General features: G+C 45.3%; 1 protein-coding gene across 2 annotated transcripts in view; it reads right to left on the reverse strand.

Annotated features, from left to right (window-relative positions):
• Positions 1-21,252, reverse strand: part of PDZD2 (PDZ domain containing 2) — a 416,595-nt gene that overhangs the window by 194,089 nt on the left and 201,254 nt on the right. For both annotated transcript variants that reach the window (XM_040337921.1, XM_040337929.1), the window contains exons 2-4: positions 19,316-19,745; positions 10,606-10,748; positions 6,701-6,833 (exon numbers count right to left, since the gene is read on the reverse strand). In XM_040337921.1, the coding sequence (XP_040193855.1) occupies positions 6,701-6,833; positions 10,606-10,748; positions 19,316-19,745 (706 nt within the window). The remainder of the gene's footprint in view (positions 1-6,700; positions 6,834-10,605; positions 10,749-19,315; positions 19,746-21,252) is intronic.

Below are 21,252 nucleotides of genomic sequence, written 5' to 3' on the forward strand. Positions count from 1 at the left end.
CAGTAGGTTTGAGGTCAGGGCTCTGTGCAGGCCACTGAATTCCTGCACACCAAACTCATCCAACAATGTCTTTATGGAGCTGGCTTTGTACACAGGGGCACAGGCATGCTGGATGGTTAGCATAAGGTGGTAAGCACACAATTATCCAACATGTCTTTGTACATTAAAGATATACTCTTGACTGGGAAGGCCTGAACCCATTTAATTAAAGGGGCATTTACTTAATTTTAACCATACAGTGTAGGTATTATGGTCAAGTTTTCACAAATTTGTGGCTGTATAATGCGCTTGAAAAATTTTTTTTTAGCGGTCATCACAAAATTTTGTTTGTTTCAAATGAACTAATAGTTTAGCATTGAAATGGTTGTTGTCATCTGATGGGACAACTGCATTATGATGTACCTCCTAGCAGCCCCAATATATAAGAGACAACCCTGAATGATGTAAAGGATCTCAAAGGCGATAGTGACTTGTCCAAGCATGGTCAATTCAGGGGGAAGCCTCTGATGTGAACAGACGTGTGTTGGGCATGCTCTGGATCTTCCATCCTGTCAATTAATTCCCTGGAATTTGTGCCTGGTGTGTCCGGGCTTGTAAAATCCATTGCAGACACTTATTACCTCTTTTTCCTTGGCCTCCTGGATTTTTGGTGTGCAGTCCTGTGTTGGCGTGCGTGGTCGTGGATGGCACTGCTGGCCCATGTGCAGTGGCATTGCTGTCTCCGGTCTTCTCCCGTTGCCTCCAGTCCCCCTCTGCTGCTTGTGGGCTGCTGTCTGGTCTGTATGTGGAGTCCCTCCAACCGGCCGGTCCCTATGTTTCTGAGTGCTCGCTGGTGCCTTGCTCTTCCATTCTTGTGAACATGTTGGTGGGGATCCGGCGGGTCGGCGCCGATTGGTGAGGGATAGGCTGGAGCTGGGGATACTCAAGAGCGTCGTGGAGAGCATCGGGAAACATTGATGAGGCTCGCAGCTCACTACAGAGACACCCACTACAGGTCGGCAGTGAAGAGGCAGGGCTCAGTGGAGTTTGTGGAAATCTGAAAGAGCACAGAGCAGGGTCGTCTGGCTGCTTGATAGTATTGGAGGTGCAGTGCCTCTAGACAGGTCTGTGGACCAGTTAAAAAGTGACTGTGAATTTTTGTTTTTAATATAGCACAACTTATCTTCATGTGAAAAGAATATTTCCAGAGGGAGAGAGAGACATGACAAGAAGAAAGGGCGAGCAGGGGGCCTCTGCAGTCTGCTGTATCGGCCCCAACGCAGGATGCTGGTGGACGCTCTTTAAAAATTCAAGGTGGCATGTCCACAAAAGGGAAGGCTAAAGAAGCTATGGAGTAAGCTGCCTCTAACAGCAGTTGGTAGAGCCAATCTGATAAAGTTGGTTTGGATGTCACAATTGTATTTCTTATATAATTCTCCAGTATGGTTGCCTCATAAATATTTTTGACAGGTAGACTGCTTTAGAGATCTTATCTGGGAGGTATAAACACCCCCTGATCAGATTGGGAGTCTTGCAGCTACCCAAGGGCAGAGGTGGTCTAGCTGTCCCTAATGCTAGATTATACTATTTGGCATCACAACTCCAACATTTCTATGGTTGGAATGTTATAGACTTAGAGGACCCTATACAACAAATTATACTCTGAACTTTCAGCGGATCCACCGATGCAGTCCATTATTTATAGTAAAACGGTGCTTCCCTACATTTCACTTCATTCATAAAGTTTGGACTACTGTCCAACAACTTACTTTTCATGAGGGATATACCACCCAATATATGCCCATATGGAATAATCTACGATTACCAGGGTTGGCTAAACTTACAAACTTCCACTCATGGAAAAAGGCTGGCATTGTCCATCAGCTTTTTGATAATGAAGCTCTACAACCACTTAAATAAACTGGCAGAAAAATACAATTTAACTAATAAATTATTCTTTCAGTAGCAAATTGGATCATGCTCTGCTGTTTTTTTTTTTTTGCCTTCCTCTGAATCAACTGTGGGTATGGAGTTGGATGTATGGGATTGTACTATGTTTTTTATTTGTTTTTTTTTTGTTTTTTTTGTGGTTGAACTGGATGGACTTGTGTCTTTTTTCAACCTGACTAACTATGTACTTGCAGTTGCGGTATGCTCTGCAGAGTCAGGCAGCGACCTTCCTATTAAAATATAATCCTTCTACAATTTTAAACTATGGCAGTATCTACAAGGAATTCCAAACAGGGACTTATTGGTGACTTATATTCTTCCCTATAAACAACAACTGTTGTGATAGTCTTGGGCGGTGGCGTATGGATTTGGAGAGTATTAGTGATGAGGAATGGGAACAAGCTTTGGGAAAATTTGACCAGAGTTTCCTGTATCCTCTTCACAGCGTTTGACCCAGTTATTTATCATTCAAAGGTCTCACTATACTCCTCAAAAATGACATAAAGCAGCTATACCAAACTGTCCAAGATGTACTACCAAAACGGGCACACTTATACATATGTTGTGGCGTTGCCCTAAACACTACATCGGTATTGAGAGCATATATTTGACATTTTAAATACTCTATGTTCTACACACGGTCAGTCTAACCCAAAAATAGCTCTGCTAGGGATTATATCTAAAAATACTCTCCCATCTGAAATGCATGTGATGTGGCTGCGGTCTACTGTATGTATATAGCCCGAAAACATATATTGCAGAAATGGGTTTCAAACTCCCCACCAACAATTACTCAATGGTTTGAAGCGATTAACTGTAATTTAAGAAGGGAAGAATCGACATATAAACATAGGAAATACCCCAAATTTTAAAAGATTTGGTCACGATGGTTAGACTTCAATCTGTTGCTGTAAATATGTTGGCCCAGATTCACAGAGAGCGGGCGCACATTACGCGCAAACCAATGTATGCCACGCCGATGCAGCGCAGAGAGGCAAGCATGGAATTCAGGAAGCCAGTGCTCCCCACGCTGCGTCGGCGTGGCGTAGGTTTCGAAGGCGCAGGCGGAAGTGGGCTTGACCCATGCAAACAAAGCGTGACCCCATGCAAATGATGGTCCGAGTGCCAGACAAGTACGTTTAATGAACTGCGCATGCGCCGTGGACGCATCCCCCTGCATATGCTCACAACCACGTCGGAACAACTGCCTAAGATACGCCGGATCACTGCGTACGCCATGATTGTAACCTACGCCCAGCCAGACACACCTCCAACGTAAAATACGCCGGCTTGTGTTCCCTGGTGCAGACATTTGCATGTCTGCTGCTGGGTTACACCTCCTTTATGGGGCTTAACTTTACGCAGGACGTACAACTTACGCACACCACTCGTAGCCTGCGTCGGGCACACGCAGGTTCGTGAATCGCTGTATTTCCCTCATTTGCATTTTTGAATGACTAATCAATGGGAGCGGCACCATGCTCCCAGCCTAAATGTGCACCCACTCTACGTCGGCGTAAGCAAGATACGTCGGCGGGGTGTAGCCTGGTTTTAGGCGCATCTCTGTTTGTGGGTCTTGCGCACAGATACGACGGCGCACATTTGCACTTACGTCGGCGTAACTTGTTATACGTCGGTGTAAGTGCTTTGTGAATCCGGGCCGTAGTTGACTGAAAGTTAGCAGAGTGACAGATCCCAGTTATGCGATAAAAATACATATAAGCCGCTAAAATGGTTGTAAACCCTGATACACCAATTTTACCTACAGGTAAGCCTATAATAAGGCTTACCTGTAGGTACCCTGAACATCTTCCTAAACTTGCACAGTTTAGGAGATATTTAGTATATGCGCACTGAAGAAACGGGCCGTGACATGACCTGCAACTCCTGGGTGGGAGTGATGTCATCGTGGCTCTGGCCAATCAAAGCACCTGAGCCGAGAACCCGGAAGTAACTTTGGTGGAAGATATCAGCCATGTACTCAGTGTCAACTCAGGGCATCGTTCTGAGGCAAGTATTTTATAATGCGATGCATACTAGCTTATTATGCCTTTGTCTTGCAGGTTTTTTTTTTTTTATTCCTCCGAGGTTTACAACCTCTTAACCACTTCCTTACTGGGCACTTAAACCCCCTTCCTGCCCAGACCAATTTTCAGCTTTCAGCGTTGACGCGTTTTGAATGACAATTGCGCGGTCAATCAACACTGTACCCAAATTATATTTTTATCATTTTTTCCCACAAATAGAGCTTTCTTTTGGTGGTATTTGATCAACTCTGCGGTTTTTATTTTTTGCGCTTTAATCAAAAAAAAAAAGACAGAAAATTTTGAAAAAAAACACAATATTTTTTAACTTGTTATAATATCCCAATTTGTTTTTTTAAATATATTTTTTCCTCAGTTTAGACTGATAAGTATTCGACATATTTTTGGTAAGAAAAAATAAATAATAAATCGTAATAAGCGTATATTGATTAGTTTGCGCAAAAGTTATAGCGCCTACAAAATAGATAGATTTATGATTTTTTTTGATTTTTTTTACTAGTAATGTCGGCGATCTGCGATTTTTGTCAGGCCTGCAATATTGCGGCAGACGTATCGGACACTTTTGACACTATTTTGGGACCATTCACATTTATACAGTGAACAGTGTTATAAATATGCACCGATTACTGTGTAAATGTGACTGGCAGGGAAGGGGTTAACACTAGGGGGCGAGGAAGGGGTTACATTTATTCTCTGAGTGATTCTTACTGTGGGGCGAGGGGACTGACTGGGGGAGGTGATCGATGCCGTGTCCCTATGTACAATGGACACAGCATCGGTCTCCTCTCTCCCTGGCAGGACGTGGAGCTCTGTGTTTACACACAGAGCTCCACGTCCTTGCTCTGTCACTGCCGATCGCGGGTACCTGGCGGACATCGCGGCCGCCAGGCACGCGCATCGGCATCACGTGACACGCCGGGCACAGTTTTTCCCCGCTGTGGGGAATGTAAATAGCAGGACGTCCAGGGACGTCCACCCGGCACTTGAGCCGCGCTGTTGATGTCTTTCGTCTATAGTGTGGGTCTCAAGTGGTTAAAGAAGTTATCATTAAAGCGGATGTGCCATTAAAAAAAAATATTAAAAGCCAGCAGCTACAAATACTGCAGCTGCTGACTTTTAATATTAGGACACTTACCTGTCCTGGAGTCCAGCGCTGATCGCAGCAGAGCACAAGCGATCGCTCGTCTCTCTGCTGCTCCCCCCGCCATCCACGCTGAGGGAACCAGGAAGTGAAGCGCTGCGGCTTCACTGCCCGGTTCCCTACGGCGCATGCGCGAGTCGCGCTGCGCCCGCCGATTGGCTCACACGCTGTGTGCTGGGAGCCGAGTGTTCCCAGCACACAACGGGCGACAGACGGGAAGTCAGAAAAACCCGTCTTTCGCCCGTAGCGTGTGGCCGGAAGTGGGTGCAAATACCTGTCTTTAGACAGGTATCTGCACCCCCCTCCCCCCTGAAAGGTGTCAAATGTGACACCGGAGGGGGGGAGGGTTCCGATCAGCGGGACTCCACTTTAGGGTGGAGAACCGCCTTAATGTATAATGACTTCTCATGTATTGTTGCAAAGTTATTATGAAAAGGGTAATCATTAATCCATTGCTTAGATGCAAGGTCTTAAGTAACAATGAATGTATAATCTGGAAGTTGCATAGTCTATTTGCTTTTATATTATTGTGTTTTGCTACGAAATTGTTAGAATTGGAATTTTAGTTGTTTACTGGGTATGTATTCGTTTTGTTGTAAATTGAACAAAAAATTCTCAATAAAAAAAGTATCGGATGTAAAAATAAAAATTTAAGGTGAAGCTTAAAATGGTGTTGGTTTCAAATTACTGTGTCCTACTTGGACAGATTGGGGTTGATTTACTAAAACTGGAGAGTGCAAAATCTGGTGCAGCTCTGCATAGAAACCAATCAGCTCCCAGTTTTTTTTTGTCAAAGCTTAATTGAACAAGCTTGTAGGCAAGTGCAGTCTACTTTCTCTATTACAGGTGCAGCTCAACTGCAGCAGCATTACAGGGGGAGAGGAAGTAAATAGGAAAATGATTTCTCTGTGGTTTCCTGGGTCACTGGGGAAGCTATCAGATTAGATGCTGGCACCCCATGTGACTCTAGCAGCCATCTTGGGACAGGTAGAGCCTATTTAAGGCCCTAGCTCCCAGGCTTGGCACACATTTCCTGTGTGGCTAGTGTAGGGATAGGATAGGTCACCCCTCTGACAGGGACAGCGATTAGCGGCATGAAGAGGTTTCAGACAAATAGGGAAAGGATAGGGACACACCATCCTTCTGGAGGCCTCCCCATTTGGGTTTGGACAAGCCAGGCTGCATGCTACCCCTCAAGACAGACGCTTTAGGCACATCTGTGATCAGCTCTGCTACACATTGCGGTTACATGCCGTGAGTGTTCCTGGTCGGGTGCTTTCCCACTGGGTTTGTGAATTACCGGATTCTGCATCAATGCAAGTTCTGTTCTCTTCAACTGGACTAGGTGTGTTTACTGCCACCACACCAACCCACAAGCTGAAGTTAGAAGCTGATTGGCTACCATGCACAGCTGCAACAGATATTGAATGCTCCAGTTTTAGTAAAACAACCCCATTGTGTCACAATATCATGTCTTCTGTTGTAAAAGGTGCCCACTGGCCCGCCTTAGGGGAAATTATTGGACAGGTTATGATAGCTCGTGTTAAATGATTTGGACGTATGAATGATGTGAACATCTACTTACCCTGCTGGCCACCACCAACTGTACCAGTCCACTTGTAGCCCGCAGTATGCCAACAGCTTCTTGATGAGAAAGCCCAACTAGTGACTGGCCATTGATCATGAGAAGCTCATCACCAGCTTTTAGCCTACCATCCCTGAAAAGAAAACAATAAGCAATTTATTAACAATTTATTTTGTACACACCAGAATCGTATCGCATGGGTGTTCACATCCATGCGATTCGATTCTGAAAATTCACTGTGAATTTGCACCACATCTAGTGTGAACAGAGGTTCAATGAAATTGAAAAAGAGGACCTGCACTCTGGAAGCTTTGCCCCAAAAAAAAAAAAAAAACGACAAGCAGAGGGCAAAAGCATTGCATGTAAAGTGCCTTGAAAAAGTATTCATACCCTTTGACATTTTCCACATTTTGTCATGCTACAACCAAAAACGTAACGTAAACGTAGATCAACACAAAGCGGCACATAATTGTAAAGTGGAAGGAAAATGATAAATGTTTTTCAACATTTTATGTGTGGTGTGCATTTGTATTCACACCCCCACCCCGAGTCAATACTTTGTAGAACCTCCTTTCTCTGCAATTACAGCTGCAAGTCTTTTTGGGGATGTCTCTACCAGCTTTGCATAGCTAGAGAGTAACAGGTTTGCCCATTCTTCTTTGCAAAATAGCTCAAGTTCTGTCAGATTGGATGGAGAGCGTCTGAACAGCAATTTTTAAGTCTTGCCACAGATTTCTTATTTGGCTTTAGGTCTGGACTTTGACTGGGCCCTTCTAACACATGAATATGCTTTGAGCTAAACCATTCCATTGTAGCTCTGGCTGTATGTTTAGGGTCGTTGTCCTGCTGGAAGATGAACCTCCGCCCCAGTCTCAAGTCTTTTGCAGCCTCGTACACACGACCACTTTTCCCGGCAGGAAAACTGCCAGGAGAGCTCTTGGCTAGGAATCCCGGCCATGTGTATGCTTCTTAGCAGTTTTCCCATCAGGAAAACAGATGGGAATCCCGACGGGAAAACAGAGAACCCTGCTCTCAATTTTCTCATCGGGTTTCCCAGCAGAGTGTTTCCTGCTGAGAAAACTGGTCGTCTGTATGGGTGAAAAACCGTGCATGCTTGATAACACTTTGACGCATGCGTGGTAGCATACAAGGTTAGTGTGGGGTGTAGCAAGGTGGCGGCGACGGCATTGAATGTGATGAGACACTGGCTTGTTGTAGTTGATGATGTCACCGCGTTCTTGCCATTCAAAAGAATGGCAGGATTTTGTGTGGCCGTGTGTATACACGGCTTTTCAACTCAAGACTGCCAGGAATCCCGTTGGGAATACCAATGTTTTTTTTTCTCCCCGACGGGATTCCCGGTCGTGTGTACGTGGCTTCACAGGTTTTCTTCTAAGATTGCCCTGTATTTGGCTACATCCATCTTTCCATCACCTCTGACCAGCTTCCCTGTCCCTGCTGAAGAAAAGCATCCCCACAACATGATGCTGCCGCCACCATGTTTCACGGTGAGGGTGGTGTGTTCAGGGTGATGTGTAGTGTTAGTTTTCAGTCACACATAGCGTTTTGCTTTTAGGCCAAAAAGTTCAATTTTGGTCTCACCTGACCCGAGCACCTTCTTCCACATGGCTTCTCGCAAACTGCAAATGGGACTTCTTTTGGTTTTCTTTCAACAATGGCTTTTTTCTTGCCACTCTTCCATAAAGGCCAGATTTGTGGAGAGCACAACTAATAGTTGTCCTGTGGACAGATTCTCCCACCTGAGCTGTGGATCTCTGCAGCTCCTCCAGAGTTACCATGGGCCTCTTGGCTGCTTCTCTGATTAATGCTCTCCTTGCCCGGCCTGTCAGTTTAGGTGGACGGCCATGTCTTGCTAGGTTTGCAGTTGTGCCATACTCTTTCCATTTTTGGAGATGTTCAAAGCTTGGGATATATATTTTTTTATAACCTGACCCTACTTTTAACTTCTCTACAACTTAATCCCTGACTTGTCTGGTGTGTTCCTTGGCCTTCATGATGCTGTTTGTTCACGAAAATTCTCTAACACACCTCTGAGTGCTTCACAGAACAGCTGTATTTATACTGAAACTAAATTACACACAGGCAAACCCTATTTACTATTTAGGTGACTTCTAAAGGCAATTGGTTCCATTAGATTTTAGTTGGGGGTATCAGAGTAAAGGGGGCTGAATACAAATGTACGGCACACTTTTCACATATTTATTTGTAAAAAAAATTGAAAACCATTTATCATTTTCCTTCCACATCACAATTATACGCCACTTTGTGTTGGTCTATCACATAAAATACATTTACGTTTTTGGTTGTAACATGACAAAATGGAAAATTTCAAGGGGTATGAATACTTTTTCAAGGCACTGTAATATACTTTATTTGCCCCCACGTGACAGTTCTGAGGCCCAGCGATTGGCTGCTGAGCTTGGCATCATCGAAAGATGTGGAGAATGACAAATGCTCCTCCCCATTTGTCATTCTCTTTAGCATTTTCCCTCCATTTCACAATTATGTGCCACTTTGTGTTGATCTATCACATAAAATCCCAATAAAATACATTTACCTTTTTGGTTGCAACATGTTAAAATGTGGAAAATTTCAAGGGGTATGAATTTTTTTAAGGCACTGTAGATCTGTGGGCCCCAGGGCTGTAATTTTCTGTAAAAGCAATATGGCTACCTGAAGGTGTTCTATACATCATTGTACATAACATCCCCAGAAATGTCACTCCTAGGGTTATATACTTCTAAAGGGAATTCAGACACTGACACGTTCTCATCAGTGTACCTGGTGATTATAGTGAACCAGACACTCCCAATTCAGAATCAGTCTGCAAAGGACATGGTGAATTCTTCAGAGCAGAAAAGGGTAGGAGTCTGCTACAAAAAGTTTGATAAAAATCCATGCAATGTACATAGATCACCAAGAGAAGATTGGCATTCTCTCAACAGAATTTACTGTTTAAACACTTACCACCCGGTCAATAGACAATTGACGTTCGGAAAGTGGTTGTGTAATCCTGACTGGACGTCTATTGACGTCCAGCAGGATAACATGCCGGCGTGCGCCCGTGGGGATCGGTGATGCTGGGTGTCAGTCTGACACCCTGCATCTCTGATCTCGGTAAAGAGCCTCCGGCGGAAGGCTCTTTACCACGTGATCAGCCGTGTCCAATCACGGCTGATCAATATGTAAACAGGAAGAGCCGTTGATCGTTGTCTGATAGACGTGAGGAGAGCCGATCGGCGGATCTCCTGATGGGGGGGTTTGCGCTGATTGTTTATCAGCGCAGCCCCCCCTCGGATGCCCACACTAGACGACCAGGGAAGCCGCCAGGACCACCAGGGAAGAAGGCAACATGTGGATGGCCAGGTACATCCCCCATGGCCATCCACATGTAAAAAAATAGGCACAATAGATGCCAATCAGTGCCCCCAAATGGGCACTGACTGGCAACATGGGCACTGATTGGCAAAATAGTAAACACGTGCCACCCCTCAGTGTCCATCAGTGCCACCCATATGTACCCATCAGTGCCACCCATATGTACCCATCAGTGCCATCTATGAGTGCCCATGAGTGCCACATACCAGCGCCGCCTATCTGTGCCCATCAGTGCCACCTCATCGGTGCCCATAATTGAAAAAGAAAACGTACTTATTTACAAAAAAATTAACAGAAAAAAATAAAAAAACATTTTTAGTTGTTGCGCAAAAAATAAAAATCGCAGAGGTGGTCAAATACCACCAAAGGAAAGCTCTATTTGTGGGAACAAAATGATAAAAAATTGTTTGGGTACAGCGCTAAAAGCTGAAAATTGGCTTGGGCAGGAATGTGCGCAAGTGCCTGGTATGGAAGTGGTTAAATATCAGAGTGAAATATTTAAATACCTGTCTGCTGAGCCTCCTTCTTCCACGTGGGCAACAACAATTCCATGAGGAGACCTTTTCGAACCTCGGCCTCCAGTAATCTGAATCCCGAGCCCATCTGCTCCCTTTTGCATATGCATCTTCCAGATACAGCATCCGTCACACTGAAAGAAACAGTCATTATCATCTTTTAATTAGTGCTTTTATTATGATCTCCATTGCGGAGAGTAATATTGAGGTTGCTAGCTGCCTGGCTCTCTGTGGACTCAAAATTTCCTGGGACTAGGAACGAGTATGTGGCAAGCAAAGTCAGTTTTTATTGGCATCTATTGCCTTCAGTAACAGGATGCAATTCGAAACTCTTCTAAAACGAACACAATGGGACAACAAATTATATATAATAAAAAATTAAAGAATATATATTTTTTAATTGCGGTCTGTACCTTCCTGTCTCAGTGACACCTGCACCCCTTATTTCTTAAACAGGTGTCCACTAAGGATGAGCTCTGGCGTGTTCGCATGCTACACGTGCAGAGCCCGCCAGGAAGTGTGCACGGCGCTGCGCTAATCACAGCCAGGGAGACATTTCCCGATCTCTGCAGCCGAGCATCGGGACAATGTCTCCCTGGCTGTGATTAGCGCAGCGCCGTGCACACTTCCTGGCGGGCTCTGCACGCGTAGCATGCGAACCCGCCAGAGCTCATCCTTAGTGTCCACAAAGGTTTCAAGTGGAGTACGGAATGGTTAAAGCCCCTAATGCCGCGTACACATGACCGTTTTCGGGTTCTAAAAAAATGACGTTTTTAAGGGTCTAGAAGAATCAAAGTTTTTTTCAACCCGATCATTAAAACGGCCTTGCCTACACGATGGTGAAAAAAAAATGCCCTAGCAAAGTGCGGTGACGTACAACAGCACTATAAAGGGGAAGTTCCATGCGGATGGCGCCACCCTTTGGGGCTGCCTTAGCTGATTTTGTGTTTAAAGACGATTCACGCTTTTCAGTCTGTTACAGTGTGATGAATGTGCCATCTCCATTACGAACGTCAGTTTTACCAGAACGAGCGATGCCGTCTCGTTACTTCTGACCATGCACGTTTTTTTCACGTCGTTAAAGCCCACACACGACCATTTTCTACGACGTAAAAAACGACAACGTTAAAAACAACGTGAAAAATTAGAGCATGTTCGAAATTTTTATTGCCCATTTTTTACATTGTGAAAAATGCTCTGGAGCCCACACACGATCGTTTTTAATGACATTTAAAACAAACGTAATTTTTTAGAACCCGAAAAACGGTCGTGTGTACGCGGCATCACAGTTATTTTTCCTTTGTGTCCCATTGAGATTTCCCTTTATTTCCTGTCCTGAAGACATAGATGGAAATAAAAGTGTAAATCCATTCAAAATCAATTCGACCCAAAAGCGATGTCCCCATCGGAATCTTCACCGCCTATTCCAGCGACAACGGTCCTTTAGGAAAAATAAAGATCCTCCAATGGAGACGCCCGTTTCACTTTGTGATGAGGAATCTCACCAATGGGGACACGGATTCTAACCTTTCCGGACGGTATTCAAAAACTTAAAAATATTGACTAGAGACACTTTAAAAATGATTGAACTTTATTTATATCACAACAGATGTGTTTTTCTGATTAAGCGTAGGAGTCATGCTTGGGTCAAACTCAAGTTTCAGCTGCTTAAAACTAGTCTCGCAAACAATTTTTCAGCAGCAAGAGATGTCCTTTTAAAAAAAAAAAAATATCAAGCCAATAAAAAAAGACGGCATGAAGAACACAACGGGGTTGATTTACAAAAGGCAAAAACACTGTGCACTTTTTAACCTCCCTGGCGGTATGATTCTGTCTGGAATTACGTACCAAAAGCGGTACAATTATTTGCAAGGAAATTTGGCGTTTTATACTGTAGGCCTGTAATTCTTAGGAATAACTCACTTAAATCTGACCAAACAAGAGTCTAGTAGGCATCCAGGGTATGACATTTTTTTAAAAACAAAATTATAAATTATAATATAATAAATAATTATAAATAATTATAACAAATAATAATGTAATTATAATAAAAATTATTCAATAATGTAATCAAATCAAAATCACTGAAATGTTCTCAGTTGCAAAATTGTCGCTGTCATTATTTATTTTTTTATGACGAATTTCCCCACAAATCGCTATCGCACAATTCTGCAAGTGATTATAATTTATTATCGCTGTTTTCTAGCTGATCTAAAACCATTTTTGACATAAAGGGACACTTTTGGTTGCTATGGACAATCTACAGTTTGCAGGGAGAAAAAAAGGTTTTTATGATATAAAAGAACATGTAGGACACTGGGCAGACCACTAGGGACAAGGGGGGTGTATTTTTTACATACAGTACTGTAATCTATAAGATTACAGTATACTGTATGTAAGGTGTTTGTTTACCTTTTTGAATTTGGCGCCGATCTCTGCCCCCGTACGTCGTAACGTCGCAGGGAACGGAGATCGGCGGCACAGGACGACGCTGTGTGAATCGAGCGACGTCCCGCTCGCTCACACAGCGCGGTGGCATCACTGGATCCAGGACAAGGTAAGCCAGCGCACGCTGCAGGCTCTGCATATCTACCCCGAGCGTGACTCGGGGATACCGATTATAGCAGAAAAAATCCACCCCGAGTCACTCTCGGGGATACCGCCAGGGGGGTTAAGGGCAGTTGTGCCAAAGCTTAGTAAATGAGGTAAAGCTTTACTTTGCGAAGAATACCCAATCACATACAAGGAAAATGAAAAAACAGCATTTTTGCTTGCACGCGATTGGATGATGGAAGTCAGCAGCTGCTCATTTACTAAGCTATGGAGCAACTGCACTTGCAAAGTGCACAGTCTATTTGCTTTCAGTAAATCAATCCCAGTGTGTCACGGTAGTGTCCTCTGCCCCCCTTTGCATCACATCACCCCCCTCCCCACGGTAGTGTCGTATGCCCCCCTTTACATCTTCACTCCTCCTACTGTAGTGTCCTGGCCACTGACCAAGCCCCTCCTAGCAGTGTCCTCTGCCCCCCTTTACACGCCTCCCCTTACTGTGTCCTGTGCCCCTCAGCCTCACCACCCACATAGTAGTGTCCTTTGCCCCCCATCCACTCCAGGGGCACATTCACCATAGGCTTTTCGGTTCCCATCTGACCCCCCGACCGGATCAGTGCGGTACTCCTCTCCTACCAGAATGAGAGCCCTTCAGGGTTTTCTCAGGGAGAGCCACCGATTACCCAGCGGCCTCCACCGGTACTAACCCTTTCAGACCCCCGTCAATCCAGCAGATTTGCATGGCTCACTCAGGCCGGGCTCGCCGGCTTCTCCACCGGACGCTGATAGGAGCATCGCCAACACCAGCCAGAAAACCCCCCGCCCCTCTGCCTCGACCCAATGGTTCTCCATCCTCATCAGAAGGCTTTCACCTCCACACCAGCAGGTTTTGCATATGCCACCGCCATCCCTTTCCACCTCGCCGTATACTAGGGACGGTTAGCACAGCGCCACCTCCTGGCAACTGATAAGAACAGATACTACACTTGATCTTAGAAAAAAGGCCCCCTGGGCTAGATGGGGCTGGACTTCGTTTAGCCAGGAAATGAGACGGGCTCCATCTGACTTGCTGCAGCTTCTTATGCACACTACGAGACGCTCACAGTGTGCAGTAAAATCAGAGGAAGTGATTTCAGTACAGGAGAGGAGCCAGTACAACTTTTTGGTTTTGGTCAGTATTCATGTTTGAAAATTAATAAAAAAAAAAAAAGAAAACATTGGCAGCCCGGAGGTGCTTAGCACTGCCATAGAAATCACAGTCAGCAGTCATCAGTTTACAAAACATGGCCGAATCCTTCTGCAAATTCTGCTCCAAAAATATCAGTATTGAGGTCTTAAGTAAAACCAAGATCTGGCCTCCGTCACGTCACCACGCCACGAATATCTTCTTGACAAATGTGACATTTGTAGAAGTCAGGCTGACGATGATTCTTGGCTTAGGCTGCGTCTCCTTACTGATGAGCTGTCATTGTGTAAACGGCGTACCACACACGAGCGTACAGTAAAGCCAGACGCTGAATGGATTATTGACTCGCCGAGCCCTTCAGGAATTTGGAGTATGGTGACGGCGATGCCCTCATAACACACGGTCCTTTCTGTGATCTGCATTCCAGGAAAAGTCTAAAGCACTTCAAACAAAGGAAAGTATCAATCTGCGGAGTCCACTAACAAGAGGATGGAGGAATTCCATGCATTTGTAATTAAAGCCTGGAAGTGAGTGACAGCCGCGGAACCAAGCTTTATTATTCTTTTATTACTTTGTACCAGGCTTTATAAAAAGCCTCGCCAGCGTAACCACTTCAGCCCCGGAAGGATTTGCCCACTTAATGACCAGGTCATTTTTTGCGATACGGCACTGCTTCGCTTTAACTGACAGTTGCGTGGTCGTGGGACGCTGTACCCAAACAAAATTGTCGTTCTTTTTTTCCCCCATAAATAGAGCTTTTTTGGTGGTATTTGATCACTACTGCGGATTTTATTTTTTTGCGCGATAAACAAAAAGACAATTTAAAAAAATATATATAAATTGTGCTTTTTGCTATAATAAATATTAAAACAATAAAATAAAAATTGTTGAGGCCAATATGTATTCTTCTACATATTTTTGGTTAAAAAACGTATTTATCGCGGTATAACGCGCTCCCGCGTATACCGCGCACCCCTAAAGTTGCCCGAATCCTGTGGAAATTTTTTTTTGTACTTACAGTTTTGGTGTCTTGCGCAGCGGCCTCGTCGGGTCCGGCGTCCGTCTGCGGCTTCGGGTGTCCTCTTCGTCGGGTCCGGGGTCCGTCTGCGGCGTCCTCGCGTCCTCCCCGCTCGTTTCCTGCGGCGAGTTTGAATACTGCGCCGACATATACAGAGCGCAGTACACTTGTGTATTGTCGGGCAGGCTCGGCAACTCTCGCGCTGACGTCCTGTACGTCCAGGACGTGAGCGCGGAAGGAGCCGAGACTGGCCGACTACACCCGAGTGTACTGCGCTCGGTATATGTCGGCGCAGTATTCAAACTCGGCGCGGGAAAGCGGGTATCGGCGTATACCGCGCACCCACGATTTTGCCCTGATTTTCAGGGCAAAAAAGTGCGCGGTATACGCCGATAAATACGGTAAATAAATCACAATAATGCTGCGTACACCCGATCGGAAATTCCGACCGTGTGTAGGCTCCATCTGACTTTTTCTGTCGTAATTTCCGCCAACAAAAGATTGAGAGCTGGTTCTCTATTTTTCCGACCAAAAAAAGTGTCTATATCGGAAAATACGCTCGTCTGCATGCAAAAAACATGCATGCTCAAAATCAAGCAGAAGAGCCCAACTGCCCATTGAACTTCATTGATCTCGGATCGTCATACATGTTGGAATTTCCGACAAAATTTATGTGACCGTGTGTAGACAACACAAGTTTGAGCCAACATTCCATCAGAAGAAAATCCACGGTTTTCTTGTCGGAAACTTCCGATCGTGTGTATGCGGCATAAGCAGACAATGGGGCAGATTCAGGTACCGCTGCGCACTTCTTACGGAGGCGCAGCGTCCCGTTTTTGCCCTGCGCCCCCGCAAATTATTTGCGCTACGCTTCATTCACGAAGCAGTAGCCACGTAATTTGCGTGGGCGCTCCTCAAAAATGTCCGGCGTAAGGGCGCGTAATTTAAATGATCCCGTAGGGGGCGTGGATCATTTCAATTAGGCGCGTTCCCGCGCCGAACGTAGTGCGCATGCTCCGTCGGGGAAACTTTCCCGACGTGCATTGCGGCAAATGACGTCGCAAGGACGTCATTTGCTTCAAAGTGAACGTGAATGGCGTCCAGCGCCATTCACGATTCACTTACGCAAACTACGTTAAATTTTAAATTCGCGACGCGGGAACGACGGGTATACGTAGCATTGGCTGCCCCTGCTAATAGCAGGGGCAGCCTTACGCAAAAACCGACGTACGCAAACGACGTAAACTGCGTACGCAGGGCTCGCGTAGGGTTGTGAATCGGCGTTAGTATGCAATTTGCATACTATACGCTGACCACAACGGGAACGCCACCTAGCGGCCTGCGTAAGAATGCAGCCTAAGATATGACGGCATAAGGAGCCTTATGCCAGTAATTTCTTAGGCTGCAGTCGGCGTAACGAGGTTCCTGAATCAGGAGCATTCGTAACGCCCGCGCAAGTAAGCAATTGCGCTGTGTAACTATGCAGACGCAATTGCTACCTGAATCTGGGCCATTAATTGTAAATGAAACTCATCGGAACCCAGTACAGAGAGGGCCAGGTCACACCACATGCAGTCCATTGCGTTTTTTTTGGAAAGTAACCCTGTGGCTCCGTTCCTGTTTTCCCTGGATATACAGTACATAGGCCGCTATGTGAGAGAGCCGCTTGGCTGCAGGCCTCCTGTATATACACATCATTAATATGCAGACGTGTCAGAGATTCTGGGACACATTATTCAAGTGCTGATACTTTAGGCTAAATATTTAGGTGGACTGCTGTAATCCTGCTTGAGGGTCATTAATTATTTAATGCGCTGTTTAAAGTTACAAGATCAACTTTAATCACCAAACTAACATTTCCATTGAATTCCCTATAAAAATAGAATTGGATACTTACCTCCCTTATGCCTGTGCAACTAATCATCACACCATTGATGGAATCAGTGCATTTTTATAGCACTGATCGCTGTATAAATGCCAATAGTCCCAAAAATGTGTCAACAGTGTCCGATATGATATTGCAGTCCTGATAAAAATCGCAGTTCGCAGCCATTACTAGTAAAAATAATAATAATAAAAAGGTCATAAAACTATCCCCTATTTTGCAGACGTTATAACTTTTGCGCAAACCAATCAATATACGCTTATTGCGATTTTTATTACCAAAAATATGTAGAATACATATCGGCCTAAACTGAGAAAAAGTAAACCTTTTTTAAAAAAAATGGGGATATTATAGCAAAAAGTAAATATTGTGTTTTTCAATCAGTGCCACCTCTGTGCCCATCCATGCCCAGTGCCCAACTATCAGTGCCCATCTGTGCCACCCATATGTGCCCATCTGTGCCACCCATATGTGCCCATCAGTGCCACCCATATGTACCCATCAGTGCCAACCATATGTACCCATCAGTGCCAACCATATGTACCCATCAGTGCCGCCTACCAGCGCCGCCTATCAGTGCCCATCAGTGCCACCTCATCTGTGCCCATAATTGAAAAAGAAAACGTACTTATTTACAAAAAGAGTAAACAGAAAAAAATAAAAACAACAAAATAAAAACCGCAGAGGTGATCAAATACCACCAAAAGAAAGCTCCATTTGTGGGGAAAAAAGGCCATTAATTTTGTCTGGGTACAGCGTCACACAACCGCGCAATTGTCAGTTAAAGCGACGCAGTGCCAAATTCTCAAAAAATGGCCTGGTCATTCAGCAGCCAAATCTTCCGGGGCTGAAGTGGTTAACTTAACAGTTTAAAACCGTTACATTCCCAGCACGTGCCCAGAATAGAACGGTCACATTGGTTGTGTTGTCAACCAAACTGTCAAGTCATCAAATGGCTGGTATCATAAGGGCCCTTTCACACTGGGGCATTTTTCAAGTGCTTTAGCGTTAAAAAAAGCGCCTGTAAAACGCCTGAAAGCAGCTGCATCTGCAATCCCAATGTGAAAGCTCGAGTGCTTTCACACTAAAGCGCCTGAAAAACACCCCAGTGTGAAAATGGTCTTAGCGTTAAAAAAAAGCGCCTGAAAGAAGCTGCATCTGCAATCCCAATGTGAAAGCCTGAGTGCTTTCACACTGAGGCGCTGAGCTGGCAGGGCGTCAAAAAAGTCCTGCATGCAGCTTCTTTGCAGCGCTTTAGGAGCGGTTAATACACCGCTCCTAAAGCCCCCTTCCCATTGAGGAAGCTTTTTTTAACGCCAAAGCGCCTGAAAAGCGCCTCAGTGTGAAAGGGGTCTTAGCAGCGCTTTACCAGCGTTTTTCGGGCGCTGGCAGTGTGAAAGGCCTCTGAAAGCACTTGGGCTTTCACATTGGGATTGCAGATGAGGCTTCTTTCAGGCGCTTTACAGGCTTTTTTTAAACGCCAAAGCGCCTAAAAACGCCCGAAAAACGCCCCAGTGTGAAAGGGGTCTAACTCATCACATGGCAGTGGAAGATCAGAGGACAAGATGGCAGCTTCATTGGCTGAAAATGATAGGAGGGTTTCATTCTGCTTCAAGGCTCCATTCACACCTAGGCGTTTTGACGCCCAACGCTATTTCAGCCTGAAATACGCTGGAGGGGCGATTTAACATTGTCGGCTATGGAGATGGTTTACATCTCCACGCCGAACGCCGAAACGCTGTACGCCTGAAGCTCAAAACAAGTCCCTGACCCTTTTTTTCAGGCGGCTTCGGCGTTCGGCCATAGCCGACTGTGTAAATCACCCCTCCAGCGAAAACTGTGGTAAAAAACGCTGTGTTTTGTCGTGGCAAATTGCGGTACAATACGCCGCGTTCAGGTGTGAATGGAGCCTAAGACCCAGTTAAAGGACCACAGGAAGAGGAAGGAGTAAACAGTTCAGCCTAGAGATCTATGAACATTTTGTGCTCTTGCTGTCCCACGTTTTCATCCTATCGCAATGCGTCCCATTTTAGTATCACAATACGATAAAATAACAGTTTACCTGCACGGAGGAGTCCACCGATTTAGCCGCAGTCCTTGCAGCCTTTGACACATGATATTCGCACCTCTCCTCATCATAACTGCTGTGTGAATCTTGTCCCAAGCGACCGTCCTCTCCAGAAGCCTCATCACTAGTGTGCCCTCCGTCCACCTCCATGGGCGAGCACTGGCGGCTCTCATGAGCAGAGCCCTTCTCCCCCTTATTCTCCTTGCTGTCTTTGCCCACCGTCCTGGAGATGACGCCAAACTTCCGAGTCCTCTTCCCGCTCTGTGCCGCCCTGGTGCTGGGCTGTGAGGTAGAACTGGTTGCTTTGGGTTCACAAGAGCTGCTGCGGCCGCCATTGGAAGGTGGAAGAGGAGCTTTGCGTTTGATGCGGCGCAACATGATCAGGTAGATGAATCCGCCATTCCAGCACTGCTCAGCCAGGTAACTGATAAAGATAAAAACAAAAAAGGAGATGATCAGATTTCACAGTCAGTGAGAGCCACAAACATTCTGAACACTACTACTCCCACTTCCAAGGCAATATTCTGTATTTCGGTGGTCTCCAAACTGTGGCCCTTTGCTTGCTCTTATCTGGCCCTTGGGGCACACTTCCTTTCAATGGACACCAATGAAGGGGCACACTTCCTCCCAATGACACCAATTTAAAAGGGGCACACGTCCTACCAATGACACCAATTAAAAAGGGGCACACTTCCTCTCAATGACACCAAATAAAAGGGGGCACACTTCCTCACAATGACACCAATGAAGGGGGACACCAATGACGGGGCACACTTCCTCCCAATGACACCAATAAAAAGGGTACACTTCCTCCCAATGACACCAAGAAAAAGGGTACACTTCCTCCCAATGACACCAAGAAAAAGGGCACACTTCCTCCCAATGACACCAATTAAAAAGGGGCACACTTCCTACCAATGACACCAATTAAAAAGGGGCACACTTCCTCTCAATGACACCAATGAAGGGGGACACCAATAACGGGGCACACTTCCTCCCAATGACACCAATAAAAGGGGCACACTTCCTCCCAATGACACCAATAAAAGGGGCACACTTCCTCCCAATGACACCAATAAAAGGGGCACACTTCCTCCCAATGACACCAATAAAAGTGGCACACTTCCTCCCAATGACACCAATAAAAGGGGCACACTTCCTCCCAATGACACCAATTAAAAGGGGCACACTTCCTCCCAATGACACCAATAAAAGGGGCACACTTCCTCCCAATGACACCAATAAAAGGGGCACACTTCCTCCCAATGACACCAATAAAAGGGGCACACTTCCTCCCAATGACACCAATAAAAGGGGCACACTTCCTCTCAATGACACCAATGATGGGGGATTGTTTACTTCCACTGATGCTGGGACATTTTGTAATCCCAATGGCCACAGCCTGGCCCCCCTGTTTATAAAGTTTGGAGACCCCTGTTGTATACTTTCAATGGTGCTTTGCAAAAGAGCAGGAAAGCCATTGCTGCAGTTCAGATGTCAACTCAACAAGTTAAAGCAGTTAGAACAACAGTCACTGATGAGAGATGGCTGCTCCCTGACAACACCCGACGGTCTCAAGGTTTCCAAGTTTGCATAGCAGTAAAAAAAAGAAAAAGGGTACTGCTGTCCAAACGCAGGAGATGGGAGACCGCTTGCGTTTCTAGAGGTGCACTAAATGGAAATTTTGATGCCAAAAGCGAAAATTCAGGATGCACTTGGCCGAAGCCGAAAATGAAAAATATATGTATTTATTTTTAAACATAAAATGTTATTATATTCGACTTATTTAATATTGTGAATTTAATATGAATTTGTCAGCCATTATTGGCACCTTTAGCGCAAGAAAAGCTCAAGAAAAATGCATCCTTTGTATTTCTTCACACTGGTCTGTTGCGCTTCCCTTGTGGTGTTAAAAATCATACTTACTGCAT

The sequence above is a fragment of the Rana temporaria genome, chromosome 1 (genome assembly GCF_905171775.1).
Source record: "Rana temporaria chromosome 1, aRanTem1.1, whole genome shotgun sequence".
Lineage (NCBI taxonomy): Eukaryota > Metazoa > Chordata > Amphibia > Anura > Ranidae > Rana > Rana temporaria.